Here is a 16,881-nt window from a genome sequence, read left to right on the forward strand (position 1 = left end):
TTGCAGCCCAGGGATAAATCCCACTTGGTCATGGTGAATAATCCTTTTAATGTACTGTTGGATCCTATTGGCTAGTATTTTGGTGAGAATTTTTGCATCCATGTTCATCAAGGATATTGGTCTGTAATTCTCCTTTTTGATGGGGTATTTGTCTGGTTTTGGGATCAAGGTAATGGTGGCCTCATAAAATGAGTTTGGAAGTTTTCCTTCCATTTCTACTTTTTGGAACAGTTTCAGGAGAAAAGGTATTAATTCATCTTTAAATGTTTGGTAGAATTCCCCTGGGAAGCCATCTGGCCCTGGGCTTTTGTTTGTTGGGAGATTTTTGATGACTGCTTCAATTTCCTTAGTGGTTATAGGTCTTTTCAGGTTTTCTATTTCTTCCTGGTTCAATTTTGGTAGTTGATACATCTCTAGGAATGCACCCATTTCTTCTAGGTTATCTAATTTGCTGGCATAGAGTTGCTCATAATATGATCTTATAATTGTTTGTATGTCTTTGGTGTTGGTTGTGATCTCTCCTCATTCATTCATGATTTTGTTGATTTGGGTCATTTCTCTTTTCTTTTTGATAAGTCTGGCCAGGGGTTTATCAATCTTGTTAATTCTTTCAAAGAACCAGCTCCTAGTTTCGTTGATCTGTTCTACTGTTCTTTTGGTTTCTATTTCATTGATTTCTGCTCTGATCTTTATTATTTCTCTTCTCCTGCTGGGTTTAGGCTTTATTTGCTGTTTTTTCTCTAGCTCCTTTAGGTGTAGGGTTAGGTTGTGTATTTGAGATCTTTCTTGTTTCTTGAGAAAGGCTTGTATTGCTATATACTTTCCTCTCAGGATTGCCTTTGCTGTATCCCAAAGATTTTGAACAGTTGTGTTTTCATTTTCGTTGGTTTCAATGAATTTTTTTAAATTCTTTAATTTCCTGGTTGACCCATTCATTCTTTAGTAGGATCCTCTTTAGCCTCCATGTATTTGAGTTCTTTCCGACTTTCCTCTTGTGATTGAGTTCTAGTTTCAAAGCACTGTGGTCTGTAAATATGCAGGGAATAATCCCAAACTTTTGGTACCGGTTGAGACCTGATTTGTGACCTAGGGTGTGATCTATTCTGGAGAATGTTCCATGGGCACTAGAGAAGAATGTGTATTCCGTTGCTTTGGGATGGAATGTTCTGAATATGTCTGTGAAGTCCATTTGGCCCAGTGTGTCATTTAAAGTCTTTATTTCCTTGTTGATCTTTTGCTTAGATGATCTGTCCATATCAGTCAGGGGGATGTTAAAGTCCCCCACTATTATTGTATTGTTGTCGATGTGTTTCTTTGCTTTTGTTATTAATTGCCTTATATAATTGGCTGCTCCCATGTTAGGGGCATAGATATTTACAATTGTTAGATCTTCTTGTTGGATAGACCCTTTAGGATATAGTGTCCTTCCTCATCTCTTATTACAGTCTTTGTTTTAAAATCTAATTTGTCTGATATAAGGATTGCCCCCCCAACTTTCTTTTGGTGTCCATTAGCATGGTAAATGGTTTTCCACCCCCTCACTTTCAATCTGGGGGTGTCTTTGGGTCTAAAATGAGTCTCTTGCAGACAGCATTTTGATGGGTCTTGTTTTTTTATCCAATCTGATAGCCTGTGTCTTTTGATTGGGACATTTAGCCCATTTACCTTCAGGGTAACTATTGAAAGATATGAATTTAGTGCCATTGTATTGCCTGTAAGGTGACTGTTACTGTATATTGTCTGTATTCCTTTCTGGTCTATGCTGCTTTTAGGCTCTCTCTTTGCTTAGAGGACCCCTTTCAATATTTCTTGTAGGGCTGGTTTTGTGTTTGCAAATTCCTTTAGTTTTTGTTTGTCCTGGAAGGTTTTTAATCTCTCCTTCTATTTTCAATGACAGCCTAGCTGGATACAGTATTCTTGGCTGCATATTTTTCTCATTTAGTGCTCTGAAGATATCATGCCAGTCCTTTCTGCCCTGCCAGGTCTCTGTGTATAGATCTGTTGCCAATCTAATGTTTCTACCATTATAGGTTACATATCTCTTCTCCTGAGCTGCTTTCAAGATTTTTCTCTTTATCTCTGAGACTCATAAGTTTTACTATTAGATGTCGGGGTGTTGACCTATTTTTATTGATTTTGAGAGGGGTTCTCTGTGACTCCTGGATTTTGATACCTGTTTCCTTCCCCACATTAGGGAAGTTCTCTGCTATAATTTGCTCCAATATACCTTCTGCCCCTCTCTCTCTTTCTTCTTCTTCTTCTGGGATCCCAGTTATTCTAATGTTGTTTCATCTTATCATATCGCTTATCTCTCGAATACTGCCCTCATGATCCAGTAGTTGTTTATCTATCTTTTTCTCAGCTTCTTTATTTTCCATCATTTGGTCTTCTATATCGTGATTCTCTCTTCTGCCTCATTTATCCTAGAAGTTAGTGCCCCCATTTTTTATTGCACCTCATTAATAGCCTTTTTTATTTAGATTTGGTTAGATTTTAGTTCTTTTATTTCTCCAGGAAGGGTTTCTCTAATAACTTCTATGCTTTTTTCAAGCCCAGCTAGTATCTTTAAAATCATGATTCTGAACTCTAGGTCCAACATCGTACTAATGTCCATATTGAGTAGGTCCCTGGCAGACAGTACTACCTCTTGTTCTTTTTGCTGAGGTGATTTTTTTTGTCTTGTCATTTTGTCCAGAGGAGAATAGATGAATGAGAGAACAAAATGCTAACAGGTTAAAAACGTCCCCAGCAAATATACTCTAAACAAATCAGAAAAGACCTAAAACCAGGGGGAAAAGAAAGGGAAAGAAAGAAAAAAGAAAGAAAAAAAAAGAAAAAGATAAAAACAAACAAAAACAGAACAAAACAAAAATAAACAGAATATGATCAAATATGATCAGGCTAGTCCATAGATCAGTGCCACACACTAGATTTTGGGTGTATTTTGGTCTGTTAGAAGAAAGTGCCTCCTAAAATTTTAAAGAAAGAAAGACTTATATATGTACAAAATAAGGGTTGATACAACGGAGGGATAGAAGATGATTGTAAAGATGAAAATTATAAAAGATTTTATAAAAGGAATTGATACAACAAGAAGTTGTTTGAAAAAAGAAAGAAGATTTAAAAAAAAAAAGGGAGAGAATGTGATCAGGCAGGAGACTAGAACAAAGCCATACACTAGTGATTTAGGGTATATTTTGATCTGTTAGAAGAAACTGTATCAAAATTTTAAAGAGAGAACAACTTATATATATATGCCAAAAATAAGGGTATCTACTATGAAGGGATAGAATATGACCTTAAAATGAAAAATAAAAATGTTTTTTTTTCCAAAAGGGATTGAAAAGATGTTGGTTGAAAAAGGGAAAAAGAAAAAATAAAAAAAAAATTAAAAAAATTAACTTTGAAAAACTAATGCATCATGGTAAAAAAGCCATGATCTTAAAAAAAAAAAAAAAAAGCTGATCTTCTGGGGGAGGGGCCTGTTGCCGTGGTTCCCAAATGTTTTTGCGGGAGGCGGAATTGCCCTGCCCTTGCTGGTCTGGGCTAAGTAATCCGCTCGAGTTTGCTCTCAGGAGCTTTTGTTCCCTGCAAGCTTTCCGCACAGCTTTGGAGGACGAGAGTGAAAATGGTAGCCTCCCAATCTCCGCCGCAGAGGAGCCGAGAACTCGGGGGCCCCCACTTCTCAGTGAGCCCCAAGAGAAAAGCAGTCAATCATTCCCGTCTCCCTGGTCTCTGGCTGCACTCCGTGCTCACCCGGCCTGTGACCGAGCGTTTCTGTCTCTGGCACCTGACCCCGTGTGGAGTCTCCAAACCCAGCAGATCCCTGCGGTGGGTTCCCACGCCGCTCCTCCCGGGGGAGGAAGGGGAGTCTCCCCGGCTCTGCCACTTGTTGGGTCCCTGCTGGAGGGGCAGTGGCCCGACTGGGCCGCGGATCACGGTTTATGGCAACCCCGAGCTGAGAGTCCGCGCCTCAGCTCCGTCTCTGCAGCTGGCTTCCCAGCTCCGATACCTGGGAGCTCTGCCGCACTCAGGCACCCCCGGTCTTTCTGTGACCCCGGGGGTCCTGAGACCACACTGTCCCGCGAGGGTTCCACCCCCCGCTTAGCCACTGGAGCGACGTCCCTTCGCGGAGCCGACTTCTAAAAGTTCCAATTTTGTGCTCCGCGGCTCTATCACTTGCCAGAAGCGGCCCACGGAGGCCCCCTTCCCTGCCGTCTGTCCTCCCGAATATCACCTCGGATTCACTTCTCCGCACGTCCTACCTTCCAGTAAGTGGTCGCTCTCTGTTCAGAGAGTTGTTGCTATTCTTCTCTTCGATCTCCTGTTGAGTTCGTAGGTGTTCAAAATGGTTTGATCCCTATTCAGCTGAATTCCTGAGACCAGACGAAATCCAGGTCTCCTACTCCTCCGCCATCTTGCTCTGCCCCTTCTTCTTGATCTTTCTTTAGGGGAGAATTCCCCCATCTTGTCGTCATTATGTCTAGGTTTCTGTCTTTGGGTATTTGAAAGCTTGTTATGTTTGTTATTAATTACTTACTTACTGAGAGTAAGACTATATTAAGAAAGAGTCACACACTGTCCCGGGCCTGGTGCTTCAGGAAGTGTCTCTGGTGTATGCTGTTTGCACTCTGCTCTTGTGTTGTGGCGGCCCTTTCCCGCAGGTCCCACTTGCTTGCAGTGGGAGTGTTGAGGCCTTTAACTAGGTGTGCTTTGATTTGTTAAACTAAGCCTGATTTAAACAAACAAACAAAAAGCCTGATCTGAAAAAAAGGAAAAGGGACCAAAAAAAAAAAAAAAAACCTCCAAAGAAACAAACAAAAAACTATAAGATAGTTTTCCAAAGAAAAAGAAAAAAAGGAAGCCTGATCCAAAGAAAGAGAAAAAGAAATGAGAAAACAAAGAATAACCTATAAGCCTGATTTCAAAAGGGAAAAAAAAAAAGAGCAAGAAAGCCTGGTTCTATTTCCACTAGAACAGTGGCTCCTGGGTGGCTTAGTCAGTTAAGAATCTGACTCTTGGTTTTGGTGCTGGTCATGACTTCAGGGTCGTAAGATCGAGCCCCGAGTTGCGTCCGTGCTCAGTGGAGAGTCTACTTGAGATTCTTTCCTCTTCCCTCTCCCTTCCTCTCTGCTTCATCCCCTCTTGTGTGCATGCATGCTCTCTCTCTCTCTTTCAAGTAAATAAGTAAATAAAATCTATTTCTACCAGAACTGAAGCTGACCCTTTGGAGCACTCTGTGATCAGTTGACTTGGTACATGCAGGGGGGCCTGTGTTGTTCCTCTGGGGTAGAGGCCTGCTGCCCTGGCTCACAGTCAGACCTTCCAGGGTAAAGATGCACCTGCAGGGTACAGGGGGTGGGGTTTTGTGTAAGCAGCTCTAGCCTCCACTGCGGGTGCTGTATTGCTCACTGAAGTCCACCTATTCACTGGTGGTTGGAATGGAGGAAGATGGCATCACCCTGCTCTCGCCTCTGCAGGGAGGGGAGCTCAGCCTGCACTGTTCAGGAAGCCCTCACAGAAAAGTGAACAGTCTCCCCTCTTGTGTCCCAGACTTCTGTTAAACCCCCTCCCTCAACCTGTCTGTGCCCAGGCCATCTGTACCCCTGGCGCCACAGTTCTGTGTTTTATGTCTGGCATGCAGCTGGGAATCACAGCTCCAGATTTTAAAGGACACTGCATGGTGCGGACCCTCTCCCCTCCTCCTCTGGAGAGCCTCGCCGTGCTATGTGTGGTGCCGCTTTGTCCCAGAAATGCAGTTGTACAGTTGCCCAGGTGCTTGGAGTTTATAGTGAAGGACAGTGAAAAGCAGCAGACAGGTTATCTGTCCTCTGAGCAGGCTTCTGTCCCTTGCTGATGAATGACCAACTCAATGGCACACGGCGGGTCTCTTGTCCTTGGAGAGGCAATATACCCTCTTCCAAAAGTACTCCAGGAAGGGGAACGTTCTCTCCCAGCAAGTGCATTCTATCTTATGTCCCCTTTTAATTCCTTAAAAGTGGAAGAATATCAAAGATACTTGGGAAGAGGTTTGATGTCAGAATCCAGTCTAAAATTTTGCCTGTTTTCTAGTCTCTTACTAATTCAACAACAACTTATAAAATGACTTATCTTTTTCAAATATTCCAGAATATTTAACCTAGTTTACATAGAAAGTTTCTTTCACAACAGTATTTTATCAGATTACATAATATTTAAAGAATTGCAATAGTAAGTATAAAATGTACAAAAAGGTTGAGGAGAAAAATACAGTTGGCACTTTGTAAACATGCAGCTCCGCTTATGAGAGCATGAATGTAAGCGCATGTCAGAGAGTAATCTAAGGCATTAGAATTCAGCATGCCATGGGCACGAGTCAGTATATTTGAATAAAAATATTTAATCTTCCTCTTCTATTAAGAGATCTTCTCTTGTGCTGTCCCTTTAGCAGATATGTTCAGTTGTTTGTTTCTTTCATTTTTGAAAGCAGATTAGTCCAAATGGTAAGAGTTCCCTTAGTGATTGAATAAAATTTTAATAAGAATGCTTATTTGGTCCAGTGAATCATCCCATGAACTGAATTCTAGCTGATCTTTTTACTTTTATGGAATCTCAGAGTAATAATGATAGTAGTAAATACTTACATGGTACTGACTGTATGCTAACACTGTTCTAAGTGCTTCATGTATAACAGTGTAATGCATTACCTCAGTCCTCTGAGGTAAGGGCTAATTATTCCCACCTTTACAGCTAGAAAACAGATACAGAATGATTAAGTAGCTTGCTTAAGGTCAGCTAGTACAATTTCAAGCCAGGACTCAAAGCCAAGCAGTCTGACTCCCACTAGTTTGGCTCCAGAATCTGTGTTCTGAACCATAATGCTAAACTCTTTCTGGATTCTAAAGATGGGATAGGACCAAGAAGGGCAGATAACAAGAGATGATGGCGGGGGGGGTAGGGAGGGGAAGCTAAAAGAATGGGATTAGGAGGATCAAATGGTGTGCTATCCTTGATGGAAGAGTCCATGGTACTCCTAGCTCTGGTCTACTGTCAGATGACATTTTCTAATAAGGGAGAAAGGAGGAAGACTGTTTGGTACGTCCATTTTTACATATGTTAATTCCACTAAAATCAGTTCCTGCCTGAGTTCAAAAGCATATGCACAGACATGAATAAGTAGATCTTTAGGAGTATTATGCACATGTGATACACTGGGGTGTGACAACAGGACATTTAGAGGGGCTTTTGGCTTTGTTTAAGGTTGATGGGTTATACCACATTACAGAACACATACAACAGTGGGTTCATTCCAACAGAAAATGACTCAGAACCAAACAAATAAGTCTAAATACACATGGGGTATCTTCTCAGTATGTAATTAAACAGCCTCTTTCAATATCCTCAACCTCAGATTGGTAATTACAATTATGCTAATGGGTAGGCAGTAGTTCAGTGATTCTACATTGGGTTTACCACAATTCAGAGGCAAAGAGACCAGAACAGCGAGTTTGGAGAGCAAGTTAACAATGACAAAACTTTTATATTATGTATTTAAAATATCTTTAAAAAACAGAACAGAAAAAAAATTAGAACAAGAAATGTTGTCATTGGGAGTGTTACTTTTGCAGAGCTACTGTGTTTATGCCTCAGTGCCAGTAAAGAAACCAGGAAATACAGAATCTGAAATAAGGCTAAATATAATTTCCTAGGGCTGGAAAAATATGAGATATATTCATTTATATTCTAATTGTGTTTGTTTTCTCTCGACATGCATGCACAAGTGCATGCACGCACACACACATTCATTTATTGTGAGGATTTAAATGGTTTTCCCAAAAAATATATTCATTTACACCCTGCCACTATAAACATAAAAAATAAAAATTGAAATGAAATTCCCCTTCCTTTGTTTCAGTGTGAATCACTAAAGTCTGCCTTTCTCCATAACTCTTCCAACTGCTTAGAGGAGACGAGCTTATTTTCTTTGCCCTTCTGGTTCAAGGACAAAACTATATCTCTGCTTTTGGCAACCAGTAGGTACCAGAGTTATTGGCAAATATATTTTGTGGCAAGCTTTCTCAAAGCAAGACCAAATTTCCTTCTCCTGGGTGTTAATGTTCATCGTTCCTCGGCCACCCCACCAACATAAATGCTTTTTCTCCCTCTCCCCACAGCATCCACTCCCCCTCTACCCAGGCAGCCAGTGTGCGGCTCATTTTCTTTCTCCAGACCCTCTTTTGCCTGTGAACAACTGTCCATGCCTTCTTCCTCCCCTGTAACACTGGTTTTCTCCTGAATCCTCACCCCATGCCTGTTTTTATCACTTCAATCAATCTTGTGTGGAGAAGAATCACTGGTAAAGTAGCAGAATAGTACTCATTCTTATAAAATTTACCTTAGGAGTTTTCCTGTTCAGCAATTCCTACACCTTTATGAGGATTTCTGATTTTTAGTTTGAATTCTTTACAGTCTCGTTCAGCAGATGCTGGTGCAAAATCATCAGACGAAGTAGTAGATGAGGTTGCTGGTGACATCTTGGGCAAACTTCCCAACAACTTTGATATTGAGGCAGCAATGAGGAGGTACCCAACAACTTACACTCAGAGCATGAACACTGTGCTTGTCCAAGAGATGGGACGGTTCAATAAGTTGTTGCAGACCATAAGGGAATCATGCATTAACATCCAAAAAGCAATCAAGGTAAGGGGAAATGTACCAAGGAAAAATTATTGCAATAACTTATTCATTTTACTCAGCAAATATTTATTGAGGGGAGATTGTGTGCAAGCATTCTTTGTTCTTCATTCTGGGGTTAGAAGCAAAATCCCTGCCCTTGAAGAATGTATAGGATTCTGGGGATTACAGTTAGTAAGTGGGGAGGGAAGTATGGAGCATGTGAGCACGGTTGGCTAGATGGGTACATGCTAAGAAAACACAAAGGGTTAGAAAAACCAAACCTTCGCCTTCATAGAGCTTAAGTTTTAAAGATTTATTTATTTGAGAGAGAGAGAGAAGGAGAGTGGGTGGGGGGGGCAGAGGGAGAGGTAGAGAGAAACATAAGCAGACTCCACGCTGAGCCTGACTTGGGGGCTTCATCGCAAGCCCCTGAGACATGATCTGAGCCGAAACAAGGAGTCAAACATTTAACCAACTGTGCCACCCAGGTGCTCCCCCCACCATTTTTTTTAAATAAATAACCAATCTTCAATTTTATTTTATTTTTGAGAGAGAGAGGGAGAGAATCCCAAGCAGGCTCTACACCTAGTGCAGAGCTGGACGCTGGGCTCAGTCTCCCAACCTTGAGATCATGACCTGAGCTGAAATAAAGAGTCGGACGTTTAACTGACTGAGCCACCTGGTGCCCCCATAGAGCTGAAGTTTTAATAAAGGAGACAAAGATTTAAAAATATAAAATTTCAATAAACATTAAATTCCATGGAAAAAAAAATAAAAGATCAGAGAGTAGAGAGTGATGAGTGGGAAACTCAAGTCATTTTGTGTCAGACGTCTGTGTCAGACGACCCTTGAGCAGAGGCCTGCACTTAAAGGCAAACCATGGAACATTTAAGCAAAGGATATAGCAAGTGCAAAGACCATGAGAAGAACAAGCTTGGCCTGGTCTGGGAACCCAGTAGGGAAGGCTCTTGTGGCTGGAGTGGAGTGAGCATGGCATGAGGGAAATGGTAGGACAGAGAAGCCACAGACTCATAGTGGACTTGTTGGCCATGGTTAAGATCATGAATTTCGTTCTAAAGTGTAAAAGTAAGGCGAGGTCTTCAGAGCGTTTTAAGCAATGACGTGAAATGATCTGTTTTACATTTTTTAAAAGTTCACTCTGACCACTCCAGGAAGGACTGTAGGGGAGCAAGAGAGCAGGCAGGGAGCAATTATGCTATTAAAGTAGTCCAGCTGAGCTTGTTTCTTATAGTAGCACTGGAGGGGGAGAGAAGTGGTTGAATAGGAGCTATTATTGAAAAAGGTGTCTACTAGGCTGGTTGTAGTGTCATCTGGCTGGGATGTCTGGCTAAGAAGCATTCCGGACCATGTATTTCTCCTTGACCTGGTTCTTCCTGTATCCTTCCTGGAAGAGAAAGGCCTGGCTTCCAGCATTCTGGGGAAAAGGGGAAAGAGGCCTCAGCATCCAATGTACATTCATTCACTTAATTCCTGACTTCAGGATGGTAATCTGACCCCAACTGAACCTGGCATCCCTCCAGGGATTTCTTCATTTTCCCTTCCAGTTTTCATTCAAGGTAGGTGATGTGCAGATTTGTGGGAGAAGTCCTAGAAATCTGTTTTTGAAACCCAATTTCAATAACCCTTTTCAATTAGCACCACCTTCCACTCCTCACTTTCACCTAGGGCTGTCAATTCCAAATACTTTTGGGTATTCTGCAGTGATATCTAGTTGCTGCTTAGCTTTCTCCTCTGCTAGTTTAGGATCAGGTTATCGCCTGGCTTCAACATCATCTGCCTACAGTACAAATGATTTCTAGCGCTCAAAATTGTGTTATTTTGCCTTTCCCTATTTTTTCTGCCCTGGTAAGCTTATGCCCTTAAAACATAAATTCTCTTACTGTTGTTTTTAGTGGGTTTGGGAAAGGAGGCAAAGGAAATGTGGGTGTTAAACCCATTAAATTTACTATAAAATCTTCTCCATATGTTAGTTGGAATAATATTGTCAACTATAGAGATAAGAGAACTGATGATGGCAACTAGCCCAACTGTAAGATCAACGAGGCAGTAATTTTCAAAGGTCTTGAAGTTTTAACATCTGTCCACCAGTGATTCAAAATGGAGTAAGATTGGGGCACTCGGCTGGCTCAGTTGGTAGAGCATGAAACTCTTGATCTCAGGGTTGTGATTTTGAGCCCCATGTTGGGCATAGAGTTTACTTAAATAAATAACAAAATGGGATAAGATCAATTAGACTTCATGAGTGGAACTGAGAATATTTTAAATTTTCAAAGGGTTTCATATAATTTTTCTAATTTTAAAATCATCACTGTTCTTTTAAGAAGGCAGGACAGAGATGTATTAGTTGTCTATTTAATAGAGCAGTAAACTAAGTCAAAATTAGGCTGTGATTAAATAGCTAGTGAGTAGCTAAGTATTAAGATTTTCCATGGTGGGCAAATGGGTGAAGGAGGTCAAAAGGCACAAACTTCCAGTTATAAAATAAAAGCCATGAGGAGGGCGTGCAATGTACAGCATGGTGACTAGAGTTAGTAATACTGTATTGCAAATCTGAAAGTTGTTGAGAGTGAATCTTAAAAGTTCTCATCACAAGAAAAATACTGTAACTATGTATGGTGACAGATGTTACCCCGACTATTGTGACCATTTTGCAATATATCCAAATATTAAATTGTATATATGAAACTAATACAGTTGACACTTGAACAACATGGGGGTTAAGGGTGCTGACCCCCATGTAGTCAAAAATCCACACGTAACTCCTGACTTCTCAAAGCCTTAACTACTAATAGCCTACTGATGACTGGAAGCTTGTCCATAACATAAACAGTCAACACATAATTTGTATGTTTTATGTATTATGTACTGTATTCTTACCTTTTTCTGAAATTTTTCAGTATTTCTAGGTTACTTGGTTCATCCGTGAGTTTCTTCAAATAGTTACAAATCTCAAAAATTTCGATGTATTTATTGAGAAAAATCCACATGGACCCATGCAGTTCAAACCCATTTGTTCAAGGGTCAACTGTACCATGTTATATGTCAATTAGACCTCAATAAGAAAATTTTCCACAAAAATTTGATTAAAAGTAAAATTGTCAATGTTTTGTAAGGAATAGTTCAATGACTCCATGACTTACTGGCAGCAAAAGAACATATCTTTTCTGTTTTTGCTATATGACTCAGCTTTAACTAATTACAATCTTAAAGGATAATTAGGAAAAGGGTATTTAAGAGAGGATTGTCCAAAATCAGTATTATCATGTTAACCAAAGGTTAAATGTGTTTCAGGGGCTTGTGGTGATGTCTACAGATCTTGAAGAAGTGGTTAGCAGCATTCTGAATGTCAAAATTCCAGGAATGTGGATGGGTAAATCATACCCAAGCCTTAAACCACTTGGGAGCTATGTGAATGACTTCCTTTCCAGACTAAAATTCTTGCAGGTGAGTTCATCTAAATGATCATATATTGTTTCTTTTTATTTCATTTTATTTATTTAATTTATCAGGATGCCTAATGTGATATTACTCTCTAGTTTTTCTGTGCATCCCAGGCACATATGACCACTACTCAGTATTGCATATAATTTATGTAACTGTTACACTAAACTGTCAAAATACTAGTTTTGGAAATAGACTCTCTGAAAGCTCCTTTAGGAACAGGTGTTCATATTTAGTAAACTTACACACTCAAGTCAGCGATGCTTGAAGAGAGAAAACAACTGGCTATGTTGATTTTTCCATTAAATACTAAGCATTAAAATAGATTCCTAGAGCACAGCACCTTAAAAAGCCAGGCAAGCTACTAGCAAGGAGCATTCTCTCTTCCTTGTCCAGCACTCTTCCAGATCATGAAGTCACTAGACTGCTGGTTCAGCCCAAGACAGTAATAATCTCAATGGCTAATTGTCTTGGAAATGTTGAGTGAGCAGAAGACTGTCTCCTAATTATCTGGCAATACTGATGCTTAACTATGTAATTAATTATATTCATTACAAGTATTAATTTCCTAGATACTGTTCATAATGCATCAAAAACTGCCTGTGACTTATGTGAAAAACTGCCTGTGAGAGAATTTCTGCAGGGATAAAATGACTCAACTTCCCTTCCGTAACACAGGACTTCTGTTATACTAGGGTTGATACTTAAGAAATAAGATTGTTCTTGAAAGATGTAGGTTCTACCTTGGACTCTAACAGGGAAAAGTTCTTCAAATTCATTTGACTTCTATAATTTAATATTTAAAGTCAGTACTCAATTAGCTTATTAAGGTATGATATAAACAGAATTATTTAGGTATCTTGATATTTATAAAAATCTTAAGCTCTCACTACTGTTTCTTTTGGAAGTTCTTTGTATAATATTGTATTTCCACATGTTGGATTTCATTGTATTTTGGTAAAGTAGGTGGGAAAACTTCCAAAGGAATATTCTACTGGGCACTAATGACTAGAGAGAAAAAAATGGGAAAAATATTACCAGATGTTATAGGGATCTATTCTATTCAACTATGTAACATGATATATTGTGCAACAACATATATTGATATTCATTATTGTATGGGGCTTTTTGGAAGGAATCACTGGGCACGTATAAAGACACTTACTTCTGCATTAACCCACATTTTGGTACCCTAGCTGGTGCAATGGATATGAAACTGAAGTCAGAACAAACACCGAATAAGTAGCTTTTTAAAATCTTGACAGTATAGCTTTTTATTCCTCGAAGTATTAGCTCATTTATTAGTCTACCTAAAAGATAATGGGGGGGGAGTGTTTGGGGGTAAATTTTATTAAGCAGTGTTGAATTCAAAGTTGAAAGTCTCTAGCCTTAGAACACGTGTGCTTTGACACCACAGCAATGGTATGAAGTTGGCCCTCCTCCAGTCTTCTGGCTTTCTGGCTTCTTCTTCACACAAGCCTTCCTGACCAGTGCCCAGCAGAACTACGCCAGGAAATACACCATCCCCATTGATCTTCTTGGGTTTGACTATGAAGTGATGGAAGACAAAGAGTATAAGCATGCTCCAGAAGATGGTAAGTGCGGTGACAGAATGAGTTGGCTTATATCTAGGTACTGAACAGACATGACATTCTTGCTTACTTTGCTCAACTGTTAAAATTTTAATCATCATGTATGTTACTCTCAAATAGTTGAGGAAAAGAAATTCCTATCAACATGCAATATACTTTACAATCTGTCATCTTAAAAACAAATCAACAAAGAATTCCAACGTCTTAATATCCACATCCCCTCAGCTACCATCTCATGTCTCTCTTTCGTAGCAAATGTCTCCAAAGAATTGTCTTTACATACCCTCTCCAGGTTCTCACTTCCTAGTTGCCATCTACCTCTCATCCTCTCCAATAAACTGACGCTCTTCTTTTCAGAGTTAGTAATGACTTCTGTATTGAAAAATCCCATGAATTCAGTCTTCATCTTAAACTCTTAGCAGTTCTTACCAGTTGACATCACTCTCCTAGAGACATCCTTCTCCCTTTGTTTCTCCTGATTCTCTCACTGGATACATTCATGCTTCTTTGCTAGCTTTTCCTCCTCTAAAAACTGGAGTGTCCAAGGACTTAATCCTGGGACTGTTGCTCTTTTCTTATACTTTTATTCCTAACACACTCAGAATGGGCATATTGTTGAATGCCTGAAGGGCATGTAACAAACCTCCGCTGAGGTGTTTAGTTTATTGTTCCTTCAATTACATCAGCCTTTAAAATAATACATGCTGTGTACAACTCACTATAATACATGTTGTAAAAGGTATCAGTAAATAGATGTTTGAGTTCCCCCACCCTAATAAAAGTCAAAATATAGATTAGCAATATACCAAGAAGGATAAATAATTTGGTTCCAATTAAGTTGGGTAAAAGAAAATCAGAGGAGGGGTATGCAGTTGCTCTGTATCACTGTTGGGTTCCAGAATACCCCCATTATACACAGGTGGAAACTAAGGCTCAGGAAAGTTAACTAACTTGCCCAAGGTCTCTCAACAAACAATGGGAAGAGTTGGCCAAACCCAGGCCATCTGACTCTTATGCTTCACTAGCTGCTTTCTCTAAGGCCTGCTGAGTATTTTTATAGAAGTACAAGTTTGAAAACATTATCACATTTCTCAAGGAAAGTTTCTTGAAGAAGCTCTGGTTGATTCTTAAGTATTGCAAGATTTTTTTTTCTAAATTCTTCTTATATCATTATGATAAAAGGCAGGGAAGATGGCATTTGATTGAAGGCTAGGTAGTATTGATGTCCCTCAGAGTTATAGGTTTTTGAACTCAGTAAAAAATAGAATCACTAAGAGCATTGCCTGAAGTTTTATAAACTAGTTAATATTTAAGATAAAACTACTGAATTGCCAATCATTATACACTGAACTTAGACATGGTACAAGGTCATTGCTATTTCTTTTTACAGTGATTTACTAATTTAACCCACAACTGCTCTAATTCAAGATCTAAATATATTAAAATCCAAAATTATCTGGAAAATAGTGGAACAGATATCAAGTACAATTTAAGGATTAATAAGGACCATTTAGTGTTCTGAGATCATGTAGTAAAGAGTAACCATCAGTTAAATAAACCATTTCACTGAATACTAAAGTATCAGCCAAGGTTTGATTTATAATAGCTGGTAGACAGTCACTAATTTGTGAATTTGTTTTTGTACACACACACACACACACACACACACACACACATACATTTTCACCAATAAACACAGATATCCACAATATAGCATTTTTGTCATTCCTGTTTTTTCCTTCCAGCTTAGCTATCAAAATGAAAATGAGATTCCATGGAATGACTTGGAGCAATGGACTTTTCCTAAGGAACACCTTTCTTATGGGACCCTCATGGGAGGAATCCAGATCACACCTGGGAAAAGCTTGGGCTAGACTATTCCCCCCCCGCCCCCCGCAGTTTATCTCTACCATTCCATCAGCCTTTCTCTTTCATACACACTTTAGTGTATTGCCTGTTTCTGGGTTCTGGGGCTCACAAAGAGGTCAGCCTTATTTACCTAAGGTTAAATTAAACTTAATGAAAAAGGTCACTCTTAAAAGTGACTCGTAAAGTGGCCACCATGCCACTGTAAATCTGCAGATTTGGAATCATACATTCTAGCTGTACTTGCTAAGATTCCTCTTATCTGAATTATCAGTACTAATGGGGAACTCAGAGTCCCCAGTGAAGGGCATTACACAGCAAGGAGGAGGCAGAAAATGGTGAAGAGAGGAGCTGAAGAAGCCATAGCTGATACTGTATGCCGACCACATCTCCTAGATGGCAAAGGTATGGCTAGAGTAGGAGCGGTTCTGAAACCAGGACCCAGTTAATATCTACCTATCCTTTTAGATCTTGTGTCTTCCCCATGGTCCGTATGGACCATGAGAAAGAGAAACGTGTTTGTATATCCCCCATCACATTTCCTATAAAATTGTTGCTGGGTTGGAGTTAATTTTATCCTTATTGCGACTTTTCTTAGGTGTTGAAATGAACTGTTCACTTTTTCTGACATTATCTTTCTTCCCCAAGTGAGGAATAGATAATCTAATTGGTTAGAACCAGAGATTTACTGGGCCATGCTTACAAGTCAGTGGGGCAGGGTATTAAATGGCTCTCTGGACCTCTCTGTAGTCTTATGTTTCCCTATTCCTATCTATTACTGTGGCTGCCCTGCAGGCCTTGGATCTGGCTGGAAAGATTAGTATGTAGGATGTGGTTACAGACCAACCTCTCTCTCCCTCAGGCAGGTCTATCCCCAACATTGCTCCAGGCTCAAGGTGCATTTTGCAATTTAGCTTTACCAGAGTAATACTTGACAAGTTACTGGACAAGTGCTTTGCCCGTTAATAAAACTGGTATCTTATTCCAACTATTCTTTCCATCAGTTAAAACCTAGAGAGGAGAAAGTCTTCCTCCCCCTCAACATCCATCACTGGATTATCCACATGTGGCTTTTAAAATTAAATTGTAATTAAAGTCCCTCAGTCACACTTAATAGCCAGTGGCTACCATATTAGAAAGTACAGATCTAGAATATTTCTATTATTACACAAAGTCCTATTGGACAGCACGGCCCCTGTGGATTTTTAAATACAACTGATTTGACTCTAACAACTCTACAAGGTAGACGAAGTAGGCATTATTGTTTTACAAATGTTTTCCAGTTGTTCTCAGAGGACCAAACAGG

General features: G+C 39.7%; 1 protein-coding gene across 2 annotated transcripts in view; it reads left to right on the top strand.

Annotated features, from left to right (window-relative positions):
* The window catches only part of DNAH7 (dynein axonemal heavy chain 7), a 249,121-nt gene that overhangs the window by 227,257 nt on the left and 4,983 nt on the right, over positions 1-16,881 (top strand). For both annotated transcript variants that reach the window (XM_088022077.1, XM_028121645.2), the window contains exons 59-61: positions 8,449-8,679; positions 11,968-12,120; positions 13,535-13,712. In XM_088022077.1, the coding sequence (XP_087878203.1) occupies positions 8,449-8,679; positions 11,968-12,120; positions 13,535-13,712 (562 nt within the window). The remainder of the gene's footprint in view (positions 1-8,448; positions 8,680-11,967; positions 12,121-13,534; positions 13,713-16,881) is intronic.

The sequence above is a fragment of the Eumetopias jubatus genome, unplaced genomic scaffold, assembly GCF_037043125.1.
Source record: "Eumetopias jubatus isolate StellerSeaLion01/CBP00866 unplaced genomic scaffold, mEumJub1_p1.0 scaffold_3, whole genome shotgun sequence".
Lineage (NCBI taxonomy): Eukaryota > Metazoa > Chordata > Mammalia > Carnivora > Otariidae > Eumetopias > Eumetopias jubatus.